Source organism: Mytilus trossulus, chromosome 2 (genome assembly GCF_036588685.1).
Source record: "Mytilus trossulus isolate FHL-02 chromosome 2, PNRI_Mtr1.1.1.hap1, whole genome shotgun sequence".
In the NCBI taxonomy this organism is placed as follows: domain Eukaryota; kingdom Metazoa; phylum Mollusca; class Bivalvia; order Mytilida; family Mytilidae; genus Mytilus; species Mytilus trossulus.
The window spans coordinates 58,021,966-58,041,815 of NC_086374.1; the positions used below are offsets into that span (position 1 = coordinate 58,021,966).

General features: G+C 33.0%; 2 protein-coding genes and 1 long non-coding RNA gene across 4 annotated transcripts in view; 2 read left to right on the forward strand and 1 right to left on the reverse strand.

Moving 5' to 3' along the window:
- LOC134707627 (uncharacterized) overlaps positions 1-5,250 on the reverse strand; it is a 30,774-nt gene extending 25,524 nt beyond the window's left edge. Inside the window, exon 1 of one of the 2 annotated variants that reach the window (XM_063567574.1) lies at positions 4,900-5,250. In XM_063567574.1, the coding sequence (XP_063423644.1) occupies positions 4,900-4,985 (86 nt within the window). In that variant the 5' untranslated portion in view covers positions 4,986-5,250. The remainder of the gene's footprint in view (positions 1-4,899) is intronic. The other variant, XM_063567575.1, reaches the window with a different exon arrangement.
- LOC134707630 (uncharacterized) lies at positions 5,083-10,019 on the forward strand. Its single transcript, XM_063567578.1, has 4 exons — positions 5,083-5,124; positions 6,893-7,026; positions 7,746-7,973; positions 8,509-10,019. The coding sequence occupies exons 2-4, from the start codon at positions 6,894-6,896 to the stop codon at positions 8,955-8,957; spliced, it is 810 nt and encodes a 269-aa protein (XP_063423648.1). The 5' UTR covers positions 5,083-5,124; position 6,893; the 3' UTR covers positions 8,958-10,019.
- A 1,753-nt stretch (positions 10,020-11,772) lies between these two features.
- On the forward strand, positions 11,773-17,849 carry LOC134705264 (uncharacterized). Its single transcript, XR_010105519.1, has 3 exons — positions 11,773-11,882; positions 15,894-16,011; positions 17,742-17,849. It is a non-coding gene; the product is annotated as an uncharacterized LOC134705264 (long non-coding RNA).
- The last annotated feature ends 2,001 nt before the right edge of the window (positions 17,850-19,850 follow it).

Genomic DNA, 19,850 nt, shown 5'->3' on the forward strand with positions numbered 1-19,850 from the left:
GAGATCACTCTGACCTCCAATGGCTGTTTTGCCAGACAAGCTGGAGCCGTGGCCGTTGGAGTCGGAAATCTCGGACAAAACTAAAGTCTTAAGTCGGTAAAGCACTATTAAGGCGAAGTATACGTAATTGCACGCCTCTAGCGGAAATTGGGATACAAAATGTGCGTCGTTAGTAATACGCAAGTTATCTCCCTTACTCCAAGAACGGGAAATGGGCACATGAAAGAGAAATCCGAGAGAAATCATCATGTCATTGACTTTGTGTGGTCTATCATGAACCTAAATAAGTATTCCTGTGCTACATGTATCTCAAAATTTAAAAGAAATTATCAGACTCCAATCAGAAATTTTAGTATCACGGGCCTATTGTGTGTAAGTCTGTAACTGTTTTTGTTTTAGCCTCATGGGGGAGCGGCCGGGAACATAATATCGCTCGTATTTATTTCAACAGAAATTAAGAATAAACAAATAAACTTGTGACAATTCTGCTTCTACTTGTTAAAATCAAACCAGAATTGACCCCACAATATGTTATTTTAAATTGAATGAAATCTTGTAGCGTAATCTTGAAGGTAACGGAAAATAACCGTAAATATGTGTGTTGAACTAAAAAGGCATGGGCATGTTTTTTATGTTGAAAAGTTCAGGATAATTTATTTTTGTGTGAAAAGTATAAACGATAGTAAAGGGTATTCGACTTCAAGTGAAACAATTTTAACATGTATAAGTGGAAGGACAAAGCTTTCAGAGAAAAAAAAACGAACAAAATAATCAGATTCCGTCTACAAAACATTACACAGAAACTAAGGATTTAGCACTGTGACATTTATCTCATAATAAGTAAATTATCTATCTCATCCAAATCTCAGTTCTCAGTTCTCACTGAGCAGAAAATAAACAGGTGTCTTCTATTCCGTCCGCAACATTTTGGAAAGTAAAATCTATATTTAGAACCATGGTTGAAACTGAAACTACACATGTATGATAAAAATAGAACATGCAGTATTTTTCTTGATAAAATTTCAATTTCTAAAATATAGACAAATGTGCATTCTTGTGTTGTTCTTTTGTGTATCATTCAGAAGTATAGAAAATACAATTTTGAAGTATTTTTTCTTCTCAAGTCTCAATATTGAAGATTACTAGTATTACAGAATTATAGATAGAGTATAAGGTATAGGGAAGAAGAGAGAGGATGAAGCAAATAATGTATACTATGTCTGAGCCTTTTATAACAGACGAAACGTTAGGGATTTTTCTTATGGTTGCTTATTATAATTGCTTATATCCACTTCATTCTATAAGGCGGCTGGGTGTCAAAATTTTCGGCGATAATGTTTCGTAAGCTTCTGTAAAAGACTTTTCGGTCAAAGTAATTTCAAATTTCAATATAAAAAATGGGGATCGCAGACCATGATTTTTCGTAACAATACATTGAAATTAACTACATTAAGGGTATTTCATTTTGTTTAAATAAGTTTTTCATATTAAAGAAACATTAAATGATAGATTTGTCTAAAATTCGACAGGCTTATTTCGTTTACTTATACTTCTGAAAGATATATATTAAAAAAATATATAGGGTCACGTGCCTAATTTTCTTGAAAAAAATATATTGATAGTTCAATCTTTAAATTTCAAGTTGTAGGTATTTTGTTATATATTAAATGATACTTGGTAAATTATTTGTAAAACAAATAGTATTTTTGCAACATGACCAGAAAGGACACTGAGAAAAAAATAGACCCGATAGACCGAACTTAACTGTGGCAAATAGTTGTCCTATTTACAATGATACCACATCTCCTTATTTTTATATAACATTGATACAGACACAATACGCAAGATAAACTCTTATTGCATTACATTATGAACAGTCTCCTTGCCAACTTCCGAAGCAAGGTTGTCGCCTTACCGAACTTTCTAGAGGTCCTGATTTTATTGCCGAGTTTAAGAGCTACGATTCTTGCTTAGAAGTGGTCTCCTTATATTATGCTGGATACATTCAAATGAATTTACGCTAGAAACTTTTTCAGCATCATACCGGAGGAATATATTCTCATTACATCGCTCTTGGTACAATCGTATAGCAGTTTACCATTACCATGATTACATACATACATTCGTATAGCATTACATAGTACGTACATTTATTAAATGACACCAGTACATTTATATCATGACACCAGCCCATTTACAGCATATAACTATAACAGTAATTGCACAAAGCTTTAGACATGTTAGAATTGCACTTAACAATACGCATATACACAATGCTAAGGCATAACACAGGCAGTGATCTATGCAACAGGAAGTTATATAAAAAAAAACTCTGATCTGTTTTATTTTTCTGAAATTCATATACAGGTTCTTCTTTTGACCTTATTATAGACATTCTGAAGATGATAAGCATTTGCTGATTTCTTACTTTTTATGAGTCGTACATGTGGAACTTTAAGAAATGTTGGTACAAGAAATTGTTTCCTTTGTTAATGAATTTCAAGCAAACATTGATACTATGATAATGACTTGTTGTGTAGTTAAAGAAAATGGAAAGCTATCGAGAAAGGAAATTTTAAAGTAAAATTGTAGAATCACGTGCATGTGTGTGAACTTGACAAATAGAATGGGTTGTATACCCAATACCTCGAATAGCGCCAGAAATGGTGAGAAAGAAAAGAAGCGATCCCAATATTATAACCAAATTCAAATATGTATAGAATCGTTCTGCACTAATCTGGACACCTCTATATAATTATTAGAACAAAACAAATATTTAAAAAAAAGATGTGGAACCCTGTCTAATCAAGAAAAGATGGAGTTGAAGTCTATACAGTAACTTTCTTTCACTTGCAGTATATTTATTTACCAAGTTTGCATTATTTTGCATCAGAAATTTTCTTCAACGTTTTTCAGTTTGTATCATTATCAACCATGTCAGCCGATGATGCTTTTATCTTTTTAGCATTTCCAATACTTATCAAGTTATGAAAATGTTATAACCACAGTCACGATTTGTATAACAATACTGTACGGTACAATGGGTATAATAGCGTTATAGAGAAGAATTTGTGGTGACGTTACAGTAGACACCACTAACATCGCCGAATATTTTATAATTCTCCGCTAAAAATCAAACTTCAAGAGAATATAGCTTGAAAACCAGCAAGGTTGCTAAGGACTTTCTCTGCACCAATGGAATCGTCGTTTATTTTTTAATGGAATTTCGATTTAAAAAAAAATTCTGTTGACCAACGAATTAGATATCATGATAAAGTAAAATATCTGCCGTTTTTTATGATTTTCCCTATATCCTTTGTATTTCTGGCGTATCATGCTGTTAGTTTCAACAGCTTGTGTCTGGAAAACGAAAACGGTTACCCCCTTTTTTAATTTTATATTCTGATGTATTTTTACTAGCAGAATCCACATGTAAAATTAAAAAAAAATCTGTTGAGTAGTTATATTACGTACACTTCGCCTTAAAATGAAAATATAATTCAACACAAAACCTTTGAAAAGGCAATGAACGTGTGGTGTGCGAACATGAAAACGGGCGTTATAGAATTGATTGGGAGCGTGATTTTGGGTGAACGAACCCAGGCATTTGTTTCTATCCATTGGAAGACCCACTATCAACGTATATAACAGGGCTTTCCATTGAAATTGAAGTAGAAGGCTGAATTAAAATTATAGGCGGCTGTAACATGCGTTCGGCGAAGCCGGACGCCCACCAAGCTGTAAGCTTGGTGCCTTACGGCAGGGGGTTTGGGAGCCGCTCAAGGCCCCCAGAAGCTCTGGTATAAATAGAGCAAAATCCTGCATTCTCGCAATCTCCTGGCACCTAATTTCATCTTTCAAATGACCATTTTTTATGTATGAAATTAAAGAAAGAAATTAAAAACTCAAAGAAATTTCATTTTTTTTTATGTTATTTTTTTTAATTTTCATGCTTAAAACTCATTTACTTTTAAAGGAGATTTATTCATATAATAATCCGGTTTGTTAAAAAAATCTTGATCGATTTTTTTTGCATAACTACGTGCATTTGTAAATAAATGACCCCCCCCCCCCCCTTTTCTCTCTAAAGACTGTAATACGCGTATTCAAACCATACAATTATTTCTCAAGCATTGACAGAAAATTGATATATCCCCTGATTTCTCTTTTTTTTTGTAAACTATTCAATAAGTCGGATACGTAAATCATTTGGAAATGTTATTCATTTGAGGTCGAGTATATAGAAAATTGAATATTTTAATCAGCAAAAAAAAAAATCAAAAAAAAAATCTGTATCATACACCCAAGCGCCTGTGGTTTTAAAAGCCAACGAGTTAATGACCATCGGAACATCTCTATTGTTATCCTTCAATGGCCACCAGAACGTCTCTCTTGTTGTCTTTGAAAAGAAACGATGCATTCTGACTTTAAATAGACAACCAATCAGTGACCTGAATTCATGTGAACTATATTTAGCCCAAGGTAAACACTGACTTTTCATCCTTGTTTATCGTGACCGCGACTTTACGACAATACGTCTCTCGACTGCCTGTAAACATTTGAAAAAGATAGTTTTTTCTTTTTGAATTTATATTTTTGTCAGTGAAGTAGCCGGCACTTGAAGCCACCGTAAACGGCGGATTTCCGCCGGCTACCGGCTTCAATGGAAAGCCCTGATATAAATATACGTTGATAAGACCCACTATCAACGTATATAAATATACATTATACGTTGATCAGACCCACTATCAACGTATATAAATATACATTGATAGTGGGGCTTCCAATGGATAGAAACAAGTAAATATACGTTGATAGTGTGTCTTCCAATGGATAGAAACAAGTGCCTGTGTGAACGGACCCGGCTGTGCAACCAGGGAAAAGGAAAAGTCATTTTACCTGGTGACATGTCCCCAAAATATATTACACCCCTGGGATTCACTTGTTTCTGGAGATCCTGTCAAATTTGATAGAATGCCTCCCATTTGGGCTGAATTCTAGTATTTGAAGAGTTTTTGTGTAACATTTCTTCAGTTCAGTATTTGTAAACAGGAAGTAGACCCGATGTGTCTATTTACTGAACCAATTTCGGATCACAGTTGGTTTCCGACACATTTGTTACAGGTATTTCGTAATTTAAAAATCGTTGTTTATTTGTTCCGTCGTCATGCTTAGAACAAATACGACATCAGGTTATCGGTATTAGTCGTAAATATCATTATACATGACCGACTGTAATAGCTGAAAATGAAAATATGAACAAAGGACTGAAAGGCGAAGGATACCATGTTGTGTCTTAAATGGATACCCCTCCTTAATCAAAGGAACACACTTTATTATAAGGTTGTATCTTGACGTAAATTGAACTAATTAAAATCTAGATTTGTACTTAAAATCAATAATATCACAAGAAAGTTAAATATTTGTGACAGATAACCAACTCAAACTTTAAAAGGTATCACAAAAGCAACACTGAAAATCACTTAATTATTAAAGTATATAATATTATACATGAACATGATCGGAAAAGGAAAGCTAACACTAATATTATTTAGGTAAATTTTTCAACAGTTAATTTTTACTTATTAGTCGATATTTGAAGCAGACTTTTATATACCTTTTATAACATTCATTTACGAGTTCAATGGGAGAAAAATGCAATCGGCTTAGTTACATGATGCGTTGACTGAGTATACAGCTTAAGTTTGGTATTCGACTGAATTGATAGAATTGTGCTTTTGAACAAAGACGCCTATTACTTTACTGTTTGAACACCCTGTATGGCATATACCTGAGATAATTAAAAGAACGAAAAGATCCCACAGAAATTTGAATATGATTGGCCCGCTCTTGAAAAAAACCCTGTACCCACCAACTATAAACTCGGCAAAAGAAAGTCTTAATCAAAGAATCAATCTTAGAAGCTTCTTGGTAATATGCATTTTAAAAATTCCGTGAGCATCTGAATTATTTCACAAAATAAATTGTTTCTTTTCTAAAAGAGAACATGTTTATAGATATTTAAGCTTGACTTTCGGCTTTACATATGGCAAAGTCAAGGGCAAAGACACGTTTTTTTTTCTATTTTCTGTTAACTTTGATTGATATAAAATTTAGTACTTTAGTCTATTTTTTTGTCGAAAAGTTCTAAGCTCTACGAAGCATTTGGTAATTTAAACTCACCTTTAAAGTTTAGTTATCCAGGGGAATGAAGGTAAGTCCGGATAAATGTCTTTATTCGTTAGTCGATATTGTCATTGTCCAGCATCTTAAATTTGGGTATCCGATGGGTACCAATACCTGATTTTTTTTGTTAGAAAACACGATGTATAGCAACCTTATTGGAACAAGGCAAGTAAAGTATGTCAGTGCCGCATTACTGGTTTAAAACTCGATGCAGCTGAAAGAGTATTTCTTCTACGTTTGACTAACATAACTACAGAAGAAAAAGAAGATGTTAACAGAACAGCCGATGCCGATTATTATCTATATATGTAGCCCCAGAAAGGGGTATCGGGCCCCCGTTCCTCATCATCCACCTCTGGTATAATATGCTTGATTTATATTCAATTACGTTCTGTTTAATTGGTTTAATTAGACTTTGGGAAGAATTTACTCTTAACTAATTGTACACATTTCTATTGTTGAAGACTGTAGGTCGACATAAATAACTCTAGATGTTTTTTTATGTCCCCGAAACTAAAAATGGAGGCGTTTAGTTCCCCCTGTCAATCCATCCGTCCGCCCGTCCTTCGGTCCCAATATGGGTATATAGTTATTCCAGAAAACTCCTTCTACATATATATCTGCACTATAAATTTCCTGATAATTATAGATGATTCGAACTTTCACTGGTAAATAACTGCTTAATCATCTTTCATATTTTCAACAGCATGGCAAAGCATATATATGTATATGATGGAAAAGGAGTTAGCAAAGAAGCCACTGAGATGCTATTCGAGTCTTTAAAGACCATGTGTGGACGTTACACAATTGCTCTTATCTCACCAGAGGAAATTCGAAAAGGTACCATTGAATGTAACTTATATATAATGTAAGGTACGTACATGATTAAAAAAGGTTTTGACTGTTCTTCATTGCAATAAACGGATACCTCCAAAAAAGAGAATTGAAAAAGACATCGTTAGGTATACATATACGGCACAGCTCTAAATTGCGTAAAACTATTCAGTCTAGATATGCGGCATTTGTTATCTATGTATAAACCCACAGCGTAATGCTAGTAAAACAACATTTTCTAGTGAAAATTATGAATTATTGATTGGTGCATGGCGGCTGATGCTGCAGAACATCCATAACCAACCATTACAATGTATATATGACTATATTAAGACCATAAAATGTGTTTGAAATGTTTATTCTTTGGAATATTATACATTTTGATTTGAATAAGACTGACTGATCCTGACTGGCTTGACCGAATTGTGTCATACTACAATTTAGCAGTTAAAAAGATGACACGTCTGCAACAGGGATACATAGTCTCATTCTGTGCATGGATAAAATTAACTGTTTGATCACCATGCAAAAAATAAATGATATAAATTCCCTGTCGATCGAATATCCATTCCTAAGGAAACTTTTAAAAATATTACTCAAAATGCATTATATTCTGACATTTTAAGTAAACTTTTTTTATAATATCATATATGCAAAGCGCAGACCAAACTTTTTCGCGCGTTTTTTAAATGTAATTGGCGAGTTTTTATATTTGTTTTTTGCAGGAGATTTATTACGAACAGCAGCATTGCTAGCTGTAGGTGGCGGTTATGACACTGGATACATACAGGCTCTTCAGTCAGACGGAATACGAAATATAAAGAACTATGTAGAGGGTGGTGGGTCATATTTAGGTATTTGTGCAGGAGCATATTTAGCATGTCGGAGAATCGAGTTTGATAAAGGTGGAAAATTTGAAGTATGTGGAAGCCGAGATCTTGGATTTTTCCCAGGTAAAATCAAATATAGGCAGAAAAAGATACTCAATTAAGTCTCTTTAATAAATTCATAATTTGAGATTTCCATGCATTTACTGAAAATCCTTGAATACATACGTTTTTTTTGTAACTGCATAATATTAGTGATCAAAACTTTACACCACAAAACGGTACACTCAAATATTAGCGATTCTCATGTTGAATTGACCTTTAATAATATTGCGTAAAGCCTGCATGAAGTTTGGATATCACAATGTGTTTCCTTAGATACATTGGAATAAATATAAGCAACAAGTTTATAACAAAAAATGACAAAAAATTTAAGGTCAAATTTTGGGACGAAATTGTAGCATACACTGTAGCTCAGTTTTTAGTAAATCACACGTAAAGCAAACTGCATGTGTATGTTTTCCAGACTAATTACTTAATAACCTAGGGAGTATTTTTTAAATCATTATTTTTTTTATAAATACCGTATTGTGACTATTTTCTATAGTACATGTATGTTTAACACCGACAGAATATACCTCGAATCGAATTTTTTTAACAGGAGTTTGTATTGGACCAACATTTCCTGGATTTCTTTATGACAGTGAGGCGGGAGCTCATGCAGCACAAATCAAAACAGACGATTTCATGGTTACAAACATTTCTGATCATGGTAGCAAAGACATTATCCGAAAAGGCATTCCAGACACCTACTTGTATTTCAATGGTGGCGGCCATTTTACTTTAGACGACGAAACTTCACATAACGTAAAGGTTATAGCAAGATACATTAATTCACCAGACGATATTCCACACCCTGCAGCTGTCTGGTGCAAGGTTGGAAGAGGCGTGGCCGTGCTGAGCGGGCCACATTTTGAGTATATAGCTGATAAATTGGACCCGTCTATTGTGTATTTAAAAACTGTTATTCCTAAGATGAAACAAACACTTCTCTCGAGGGATATATTTTACAGGACTATTTTGAAGTTGCTGAAAATTTCCAAGTTATGACGGGTTACTTGTACATAAACTGATAACAACAACCAAGCTATATATATGTTTGCTTTTAACTAGCAATGACGTTTAAATACCGTCAAGAATTTAAAAAAAAGGCTGTTTGTTCACTCATGGAGACATGAAACACAGGCATTTGTCTCAGAAAAAAAATTCCTAAAGTATATACTAGGACATTTTTTTCTGAGACAAGTGCCTGTGACATGAAATGATAAATTATCTTTTCCTTAATAAATGTATACATGCGCATTGATTTAAACAACTCAATCATTTTAAGCACGTTAAACATTGTATGTTTTGTCTTGTGATCATAATTAAACTGAGTGTATTTATTCTGCCCTAGTACGGGCACTGTGATTAGTAAATACAATTATTTGCATTTTGATACTATTTATAGAAATTCAAAGTAATCAATTACTAATGATATATGTAATTTGTTGATTTTTAAGATATTTTTGTAACATCTGTGAGAACTTAGTGGTTTACATAATAATCAGCCATAACTGACATGTATTCCACTACTATAAATAAGAAGATGTGGTCATGTAAGTGCCAAACGGAGACAGCCAATGCAAAGGCACTGGTTTCTATATCCATGGGAAGAACCACTATCAACGTATGTTTACTCGTAATATACGTTGATAGTGGATCTTCCCATGACAGAAACTATAGTGCCTGAGTGTGGAGACAACGCTCAATTCATGTCACAAAGTGTAAAAAGTAAAAAATCATAGGTCAAAGTACGGCCTTCAACACGGCCCTGGACGAACAGCAAGCTATAAAGGACTCCAACATGACTAGTGTAAATCATTTCACACAGGAAAACTAACTCTAATCTATTTAAAAACGAGAAACCAGAATCACTTTAGACAAATCCAAACAAACAACAATCACTGAAAAACAGACTCCTGACTTCGGACAGGCGCATACCGTGAATTGCAGTTTGGTTCAAAGTTTGTATAGGCGCGATGTCTTAATATTTCATATATTTCAGCATATCAACATGATCAAATATGGTAGAGTCTACTCTTGAATCAAATACAGGGACAACATGACTAAATCGAAATTATGTTAAAGAAACTTTTTCATGTGTTGTTAATGCCAGATTAAAATTATTAACACCGGGAATCGGTATATGTTGATTAGTCACTCACATGTCTGATTTGTTTTATTTTGCGCCTAAGATGACAATGCCAAAATCAATTAACCAAGCTAAATAGAGTAATTCTGCTCTCTGCACTTTAATAGTTATTATAGCTCACCCCCAACAATTAACTCTTGACGGGTCTCAATACGTGACCTCTTACAACTTGAAAACCTTATCTAATATTCACTCCTTTCCCAGTAGTGGCAGTTCAAATTTTCTACCCTCAGTTTCTACCCTTCCTTCGTGTCGCCCTAATTAAAAGACACAACTTCCGATTCATTGTTAATTTGTTTGTCCTGAAAATACATGAAATATTTGACACTGGACGTAACGCAAACAACATCTAAGCAATCAAGTTATTAATTAAACTCAATAATTATGTTTCACAACATTTTCATTGCTATATAAAGGAATTATTTTCCCCAGCTTTATACGAAAATGAATACATCAGATATAAAATAAAATCTCAATCAATCCTGCATTTGGTAAGAATTGTACATAAAAGTGAAATGTTGGTATCGAATCATGTGATCAGTGCTGATAGTCATAAATCTTTCGAGTACTAAGGTGCCAACCAATTAAAATCTTTGATTTGGTGTTTCGATCACAAATTATGTTCTCCGAATACGGAGTGCGAGTTTGCAGACCTTTACTGGTATCATACCAGACACAAGTTGGTTCCTTTTTCCTTTTTCCTTTTTCGATATTCAAATTTTGAAAAAATATTACAAGTCCAAACTATGTTGGTATCATTGGTTTTCAAAGATATAATTGTTGGTTTTTCTAAGATAAGGAATCCGATTTCCATACTGAGTAAATCCGATTTTCAATCAACCCCATAAAACAAAGAAATTAATCAGGAAGGCAGAGATCAAAAATAATTAAAAATGACAGTTATAGAACAAAGAACTTAGCGGGGTCATTAAATGTTGTCCGGGGCCAATATATTAAGGCCAACATTTTAATTTAAAAGGAGCATAACTCCTAGAAAAATGTTGAACCATAAGTACTGTTGATATACACATCTACATAGATTTCCTTATAATATCTACAAAGTTTCATGAAGTTCTGTTGAGAAGTTTAAGAGGAGTTGGGATGACAAGAACATAGAAACATACATACACACATACAGGTAGACTGACAGATAGACAGGCCAAACACATTATATCCTACGCAAAACGTTGCATGGGGTATGGTTAGAAAACACTTAGTTGACTTTGATGTTGAATGTATGTATTACTAAAGAACTTCAAAACCCTGAACCGTCAAACTTTGGTAATAAACATTTATATAAAATATTTGACACGTATATTTGGTCCGCATAGAAATTGAACTCAAACGGTAGCACCTTATTGAACATATTGACTTATTCGTTTTATTTTAAACTTGGATAAACACCCTTAGAGAAATAATAATCTGGAGGTCAAACTGTAACATCAGTATAGTATATCAATACAAATATATTAAAATGAATTATGACATGGTTTATTTAGCCTATTTTCACCTAAATATATAAAGGTCAATATTTTCTATAAACATTAATGATAGGCACTTACATCTTGTAATGATTGTCATTTGTTTTTTGAGTCCACTATTTCAAGTGACCAAATGTATACGTCAATCAAACACAATTTTAAGGTATCCATTTCAAGCTGTTTATTTTAAAAAAATTGTAAAATTAATTCAAAGTAAACATAAAAACAAACACTACTTATCAATTTAGGATAATATAGCAGTCTTATTTTTTTCAAAGGATATCTTTCTGTGAAATCGTTGTAAGTTTATATTTTTTTTTATTTAAGAATGAATGTTTCTTCGGTCAACGCTTTTACAACCTATGAAATCACTAAAAGAAGCGTTCAATTAAGAATTGAATGCTTCTTTTTGTAAATTTATTGGGTGGTAAAAGCGTTGACCGAAGTACATTTTGTATGAAGCGCGGAAGCGCTTCATTCTAAAAATGTACGCACGGTCAACGCTTTTACAACCCTATAAAGTTTCAAAAAGAAGTATTCAGTGATAAAGATACAATGGATAAGCGTTGATTCTTGAAAAAGAAACCATGAGCCCGGAGGGCGAATGGTTTGTTTTTCATGAATCAACGCTTATCCATTGTATCTATAACTTAAACTTTTGTGATAATGTCTTTTCAAAATTAAAGCCTATTCTTGATTAGAAGGTATTGTAAGTGAATTTAAATAACCATGTTATCGTGACAAACGATGCATTACAATAAATTTTATATTACATTTAAATAATTAAAACAAACAAATACATGTTTAACACAACATATCTGCCCTTAAAGATGTTCATTTATCAGGCATCTGAACATTATATGTATGTTTTGACAAAATGAGACATATTTGATCTTATCTGTAATAAAACTGAGAATGAAAATGGGGAATGTGTCAAAGCCGGGTACAACAACTTGACAGAAACATATATATATATATGGCATATATATAAAGCATGTGTCCATAATTTCTAACAGGAAGTCTTATTCTTGGCACATCACGATTTTCTTGCAAAGGAATTTGCGAATAAACAGATGAAATCATACTGATATATTGATTAATAAAACAAAAATGAACAACTATAATGCTAACATTTTCGTTTCAACATGTGGAATAGCTAACAATGATCTGATAATAAACGACCAAACTCTCTTTTATTAAACAAAATATCCAAAATAACTTAAAAAATAAGAAACAAAACAGGAAAACTAGAGAATAGGGACAACAACAACAAATACCAGGATTCGAACCTTAACTGACAAGTTCTAACTCATTGAGCATGTGCATGAAACCTCGCGGCTACCAACTCATACTAAACGATTGCCTATTATTGTATATATAAAAGTACAATTCAAGGGTGTCCGTTGTACAGATGTATATCAAATATTCATTTATATATATGAATTAGACAAGTTAATCGTAACCAATTGGTAGCCGAGAGGTTTCGTCGATATGTTGATGTTAGTGACACTTAACAGAATTCATGGACGGGTTCGACTAGTGCAGGCATATATAAATTACAAAAATTAAAGGTAAGTTTTTAATTAATTCCATTACTGAACAGAAATCAGTAAATTGGCCAATTCAACCTTAATGTAATTAGGCACACAGAGGAAACAAAAGAATATAAAATGTTGAGTCCATTTCAGCGACGAATTAAGGAAGCGTTGATTCTAGAAAAAGAATCCACGGTTAATGAATAGGCTGACGTCACCACAATGGTTTAAATACTTATAATTACATTTTTTAGCGAAATTATGAAAACACGATTTTTATCCAGTTTTATTTAATTCACCTGTGCACTTTTTTTGTGGGACCTCGTGTCATCATGCATGATAAATGTTATTGTCTGATGCAATTGTTTACGGAATAACATGTTAGCCAATCAGAATAACGTATTTTAATGAAACTTACATCTAATGTTATTATTACTGAATATAATTACATTTTTTCGCTATGATCATGAAAACTCGATTTTTATTAATAATCTTTTTCTTTACGGCATAACCTGTGCACTTTTTTTTATGATAGCACGTGTCATCATGAATGTTAAACTTCATTTAGATATGAAGGTGAATTTTAGTATGACGAACAATTAAGTGTTGTTATGTACAATAAAAATAATAGATTCTTCTGAAACATACATGTAATGTAATAATTTTTTATCGATTTTAGACCCCCCTCCCCCCCCCCCCCCCCCAAATGCAGTGTTTGCTGTTGACTGTATCAAAGTGTTTAACATTCATTGAAATGTTTTAAGATAGATGGACGTATAACTGATTAGGGGTATTTTACCGATATTTTGATATAGCAGTATATAGGTAAACAAATTAAGAGACAAGTGCCTGTATATTCAATGCAGAAAAAACCCATCTCTCGTTGTTATACAAAGATAAATATATCTTCATGATTTCCTTTTTTTATATATATATATTAAGTCTCTGGATGATTGTATAATAAAAGCGATAACACATATTCCCATACGTTTCAGCCATTACGGCTATCTTCATTGGAATAAATTACAACATTGAAACAACAATTACATCGCTTGGATACATTACGTTATATATATATATATATATATAAATAAATTTCTGTTTCATTGTGGCATATATGAGGCAAAACCACAAATCCTTATGATATATAATATATACTTTAAAGTTTGTGATCAGGTTAAGTACAACAAATGTATCATAGAATTATTGTCAAACTATTTACCGTTGATTTTTGCAATCAAATTAGAGATAACATTCCTGAAGCAATATACATACTAAATTGCAAAATAAATGGGTCAATTTGCTTATTTTTTTTTAAAGTAAAGCAGAAAACCGACGTTTGTTTAAATGATTAAGAATCCATTTCCCTTTTTTGCGATAGGCAGCGTCGCAATAAATATTCTTACTTACTTATTGTCGTTTATGAATTCCCTAAGTAAATAACAGAATTTACTTATCACTTTCTATGTGAAATTTGTTGATGATATAAAAAGAAATATTGTCCTCGTTTTGTTTGAACTAAATGTCCGTGGAAGGATTTACATAATTCCATAAAGTAACATTCTTTTCAACTAGTACTACTTCCCAATCATGCAATTGATTTGACGTTATCAGTGTAATTTTACAATTTTTTATGCATAGTTTTAAAATCGTTGTGAAAAAGGAGGCCCTGCTCAGTACTGTGTCATATGATCTTAACGTCAAGTGGCATATTAAATGCTTATTCAAGACAATGCAAATTTTATTGCGAAATAAATATGAACCCTCACAGCTTTGTTTTAAACCGACCGAACCGGATTTTTCAAGGTGCTCGTGCATAAGGGGTGAAACTTTACAGAAAGACATGTATGATACATAGACAACTTTCGATCCGTCCAGTATTTTCTCTGAATCCAAAATGCTGCATCCTTTCAGAAGAAGCAGTCTATACCAATTTTCATTTCCTTCCTGCCCCTTAATCCAAAACGAAAACCAGTTTCGCAAATATCCTTTTTTGTCTCTCATTCCTCCCCGGTCCTTACCCCTCTGACTCCCGCTTTCAACCACCTCATTCCATGTTTTCTTACCCCTGTCCACCCCAAACATGGCTTAATTAAAAACACACTAGACTCAAACAGTTTTTGTTTAATCTTTGAATGTGTTTGCGCAAAGAATGGGGAAAAAAAGTAGAATAACAAAATAACCGAAATCCAAGTAAAATTCAAGCATTTCATTGTGTAGCAAATGATGGAGTAAAGCTGGTTTTATAGCTAGCTAAACCTCTAACTTGTATGACTGTCGCATAAAATTCCATTAGTATAAAAACTATGTGTGAACAAAATAAACAGACAAAATAAATCAAAAAAGGTAAAAAAAAAGGGGGGACACAACAGTAAACGTTACATGCATTCATAGTAATCACTATCAAACAAAGAAATATGCCAACAAAAAAGAATACAGACAAAGCACATACGCAAAAATAAACAACAAGTAAACAAAAATGAGCACAGCACATCACATCACCAATATACCTTTAGCTTACTTAAGATGGACTAAACACTTAAGAATTATAATTTAAAAAGATAAATAAAAGAACATTAGATAATAAACAACATTAGTATCTAGCATTTATACTTCAAGGCCAGATGATCGTGTATTATTTGGGAAGTTGATAAGGAATATTTGTCAACATGGTCTTTGTATCTTCCGATGAACTTTTAAAGAAAAAGGACAAGGTGCACTTTGACAATTAAATTTTAAAGTTTAATCCATGCTATTTATACTTGTTTTTATGTAGGTGACTTTAGCAATGGGTGTTCAGTGGATTTTGTTGATTCTGATTTTTGGCATAGTTAATACTAACGCAGTAACCACACTTCCTCCTACTACTACTACTGTGGCCACTACAACTGCAGGTTTGTAACTTTGTCTGATAGTATGTATTTTTATTGGTTATCCTTGAAAAATCCTTGAAAAATATAATTTGAACAGAGATGTCAAGAATGTGTTCATAGTACACGGATACCCACTCGCACTATAATTTTCTATGTTCACTGGACCGTGACTTTGGGTCCAAGACTCTAATTTGTCATTAAAATTAGAAAGGTCATATTGTAGGGAACATATTATGTATCAAGTTTCAAGTTGATTGGACTTCAACTTCATCAATAACTACCTTCACCAAAAACTTTAACACTGAAGTGGAACAGACGGCCGAACGGACGAACAGACCGAAAATCCTAATGAAATGGCACATGCAAATGTATCTTTACAGATTTGATCTACTTGTCGTACTCATATCGTTTTCCATTCGGCTCTTATTTCACCATCAAATAAAAAATAACAAAAATACGAATATGAACTCCGAGGAAAATTCAAAACGGGAATTGCATAATCAAATGACTCAAATTAATCAAAAGCTCAAACAGTTCAAACGAATGGATAACAACTGTCATATTCCAGACTTGGTACAGAATTTACTGATAAGATAAACTAATTAGTATGTAATACATATTTGTGATTATTTTGTATTTTTTATATATTTGGCTTGTTATATTTCATAACAATAGCAAATTACGAATGTATTGTACTGTACTTTCATATTAGCAAAAATGTCACCTCATCCAAAAAAATCTATATCTTGGTTACTTTTGAGTATTGTATGTTAACTTTGTAATAATGGTATGATATTGATAGCAACATGACAGTAAGATGAGTGGAACAAGAACTGTCAACTAAGTTACTTTTCCGCGTTTAATTGATATTCCTAAAGACAATTTCCAGTTGTTATAAGATAAGACCATAGATGTATACATATGGTTTAACAATTACTTGAAACTAATTGAAAACTACACTAACTGTTAGACATATACATTTGCTTCCCAATTTACACATACAACCGTATCAATTTCCAGCAACACGGATTTAGATTCTCCTTTTTTGGCTTATATTATTTCAACAGAGAACATATAATTTTCAAACAGATGGGACCATTACAATTTATGAAATATTCATAGCCCTACTCTTATATATAACCATCTTTTGTATCACAGGCACTCGTCTCAGAAAATATATATATTTTTTCAAAGACGAGTGCCTGTGTTTTGTATTTATATTATAAGACCAAGGTTTGTAAAAAACTAAAATATGAGTACTTAATTTTTTTTTTATAATAATCGATCATTTGTACGTTCATGACGGTTTATTTGACACTAAAGTATCAAATGGTTTCAGTTTAAATAAGTTTTTATAAGTTTTAATTGGAAAGACAACAGGTTGGGCGTGAATAGTTAAATCTTTCCTTTTGGAACAACCTCAAAACTTTACGGAATGAGATCGAGTTATTAAAAATTTTGGCGCTTGAGTAAGTTGTTCGCGCATAAACTGGAAAATACATGCGTCGAATGAATATTGATGTGTTAAAACGTACGACAGGCGTTGATAAATAAAATAAGGATACAGACAATATCGAAATTTACAGATGCAACGACCGTCTTTTTCATTAAGTGATATTCAGAAACATTTTATGAATTACATGGTATCAACTAATACCCTTTTAGATGTTTCAGGAAAGATGTTACGGTTTTGGAAAATGCTGATAGATATTATTTATCTTTGACGATAATTGATAATTATTCATTTTCAGACCTAAGCCAGAACTTCAATAGCAAAGCCACAGTTCCTACCAGCGACCTCTACCTTCACGTCTTGATAGTTTGTGGAATGTCTGTTATGAAACTTATTTGAAGGCCGTACAATATGATGTCACAAAAATAAGCTGTTCATACCTTTTATTAAAAATTATCTTGTCTTACACGTTTTATGTAGTACAGTTAACTCCGGTTCGAGGGAGGTGTGTTATTTCAGGTTGATAATAAGATGTACGGTCAGATAGTTATCAAGGGTATGCCGGCGTCACACATTGGCGTAAAGAACAGCTTGCACCAAACGTACGGAGAAAATTGACAAAGTAGGTATACATACGTGAGTTGCACGCCAGAGGAACGCTAAGCAATTGTTAAACGCACGCTTATACAAAGGTATACGCTTAATGAACTCAACCACTCGTGGAAATTTTTATGCAGGATAACAAATATCATCCAGCTCTATCGTGTGTCTATCGTATACCTGTACGCTACACGCACGTTCTACGCACGCTACAAGCGCGTTTAACGCGCTACAGATAAGTTTAAGACACGTTTAAGGCACGTTGTATACGCTACATGATCGTTAAACTTTAACTAAAACGTATGTGATTGTGTTTGTAACAAACAAACACCCCATAATAAATAGAACGTCCAGGACACGACCGGTACGCGTCTCAAATACGTCCAAGAAACTTTTTTCCGTCGTAGCGTGTATTCCATTTACGTAAGACAATCGCCAGGCATACGCAAACATATGTTTCTTTCAACGCTAAGATACGCTTCTCGTACGCCAAATACACGATTAACGCTCGTTCAGCACACGTTACAGATATGATTGACAGGTTGAATGAATCCAAAATTACTAGCGTATTGGCAGCGTACATGATTTTTTAAAACGCCTGGCGTACGTCGGAGCTATACGCTGATGTATAACGCCGGTAGTACCTGGCTTATAATTTGATACGTTTTGTCTGCATAAGACTTATCAATACTATTATTCAGGGAATTGTTTCTGCTTCATAACACATTCACTTTATATACATTTTGTACTTGTTAAATTGATGAAAATAGTTATCAAAGGTACCAGGATTATAACTTAATACGTCAGACCCGCGTTTCTTCTACATAACTCATCAGTGACGCTCAGATGAAAACAGGTATAAAGCCATACAAGTACAAAGTTGAAGAGCATTGAAAACCGAAAATTCCCAAAAATAAAAAAATGCCAAATACGGCTAAGGTAATATACTCCTGGGATAAGAAAATCCTTAGTTTTTCCAAAAATTCAAAGTTTCGTAAACAGGAAATCTATAAAAATGACCATATAATTGAAAATAAAGACAATTTTTACTTGGAGGTCATGTGGAACGTTTTCAAGAGGCGGAATTGAACGTTTGGTTCACTTTAGTTATTAGTTATCCCGGTTTCGAAAACTTTCACAACTTGTATTTCATCTTTGGTTCACATTAAATTAACACGTTTTTGGATATACTTATATACTACCCCCTTCCCCTGTTTTCACTTTTTCATTTCGTTATACCAACCAGTTCTCTGTTTCCACAACAAATACTAAAACAATTAACTGTGTTTTTTTTTAAATTTAAATTTAAAAATTTAAATTATTTATCGAATTGTGCAATTGATTGTGGTTTTTTTTTTATCGGATTTATGGTTTGAAGTTTTCCATATAAAAAACTTGGACTTCAGACAATATCTGCAATTCAGACAAGAAATTATTGGGTATTTGTTTCACTAGAAATATTAGCCTTGTAAAAGGATTTTTGTAATCTGAATTTAGTTTCGTTTGTTTCTTGCAAGCTAAATTCTTACGATCTTTTACGATAGATATTTTAGCTAATCTGCAATCAATTCCACGTTCATGACCTACATATCATGTACTGTATTACAACTCGGGATATGTACTGCAGTCCTGCCATCATGGTCATTTAATGTTATCATTTAAGTGTTATATTTAAAAACGCAATAAAAATAGGAGGTTTGGCTAGTCGCAAAACCAGGTTCAGCCCACCATTTTTTTTATTAAAAGTCAGGAAAATGGCAGTTGTTATCTTATAGTTCGTTTCTCTGTGTGTTGCATAGTCGTTTTG

Coding starts and splice junctions, on each gene's coding strand:
- LOC134707630 (XM_063567578.1), top strand. CDS start 6,894: ATGGCAAAGCATATATATGTATATGATGGAAAAGGAGTTAGCAAAGAA. Junction 7,027..7,745: donor ACCAGAGGAAATTCGAAAAG/GTACCATTGAAT, acceptor TGTTTTTTGCAG/GAGATTTATTACGAACAGCA. Junction 7,974..8,508: donor AGATCTTGGATTTTTCCCAG/GTAAAATCAAAT, acceptor TTTTTTTAACAG/GAGTTTGTATTGGACCAACA.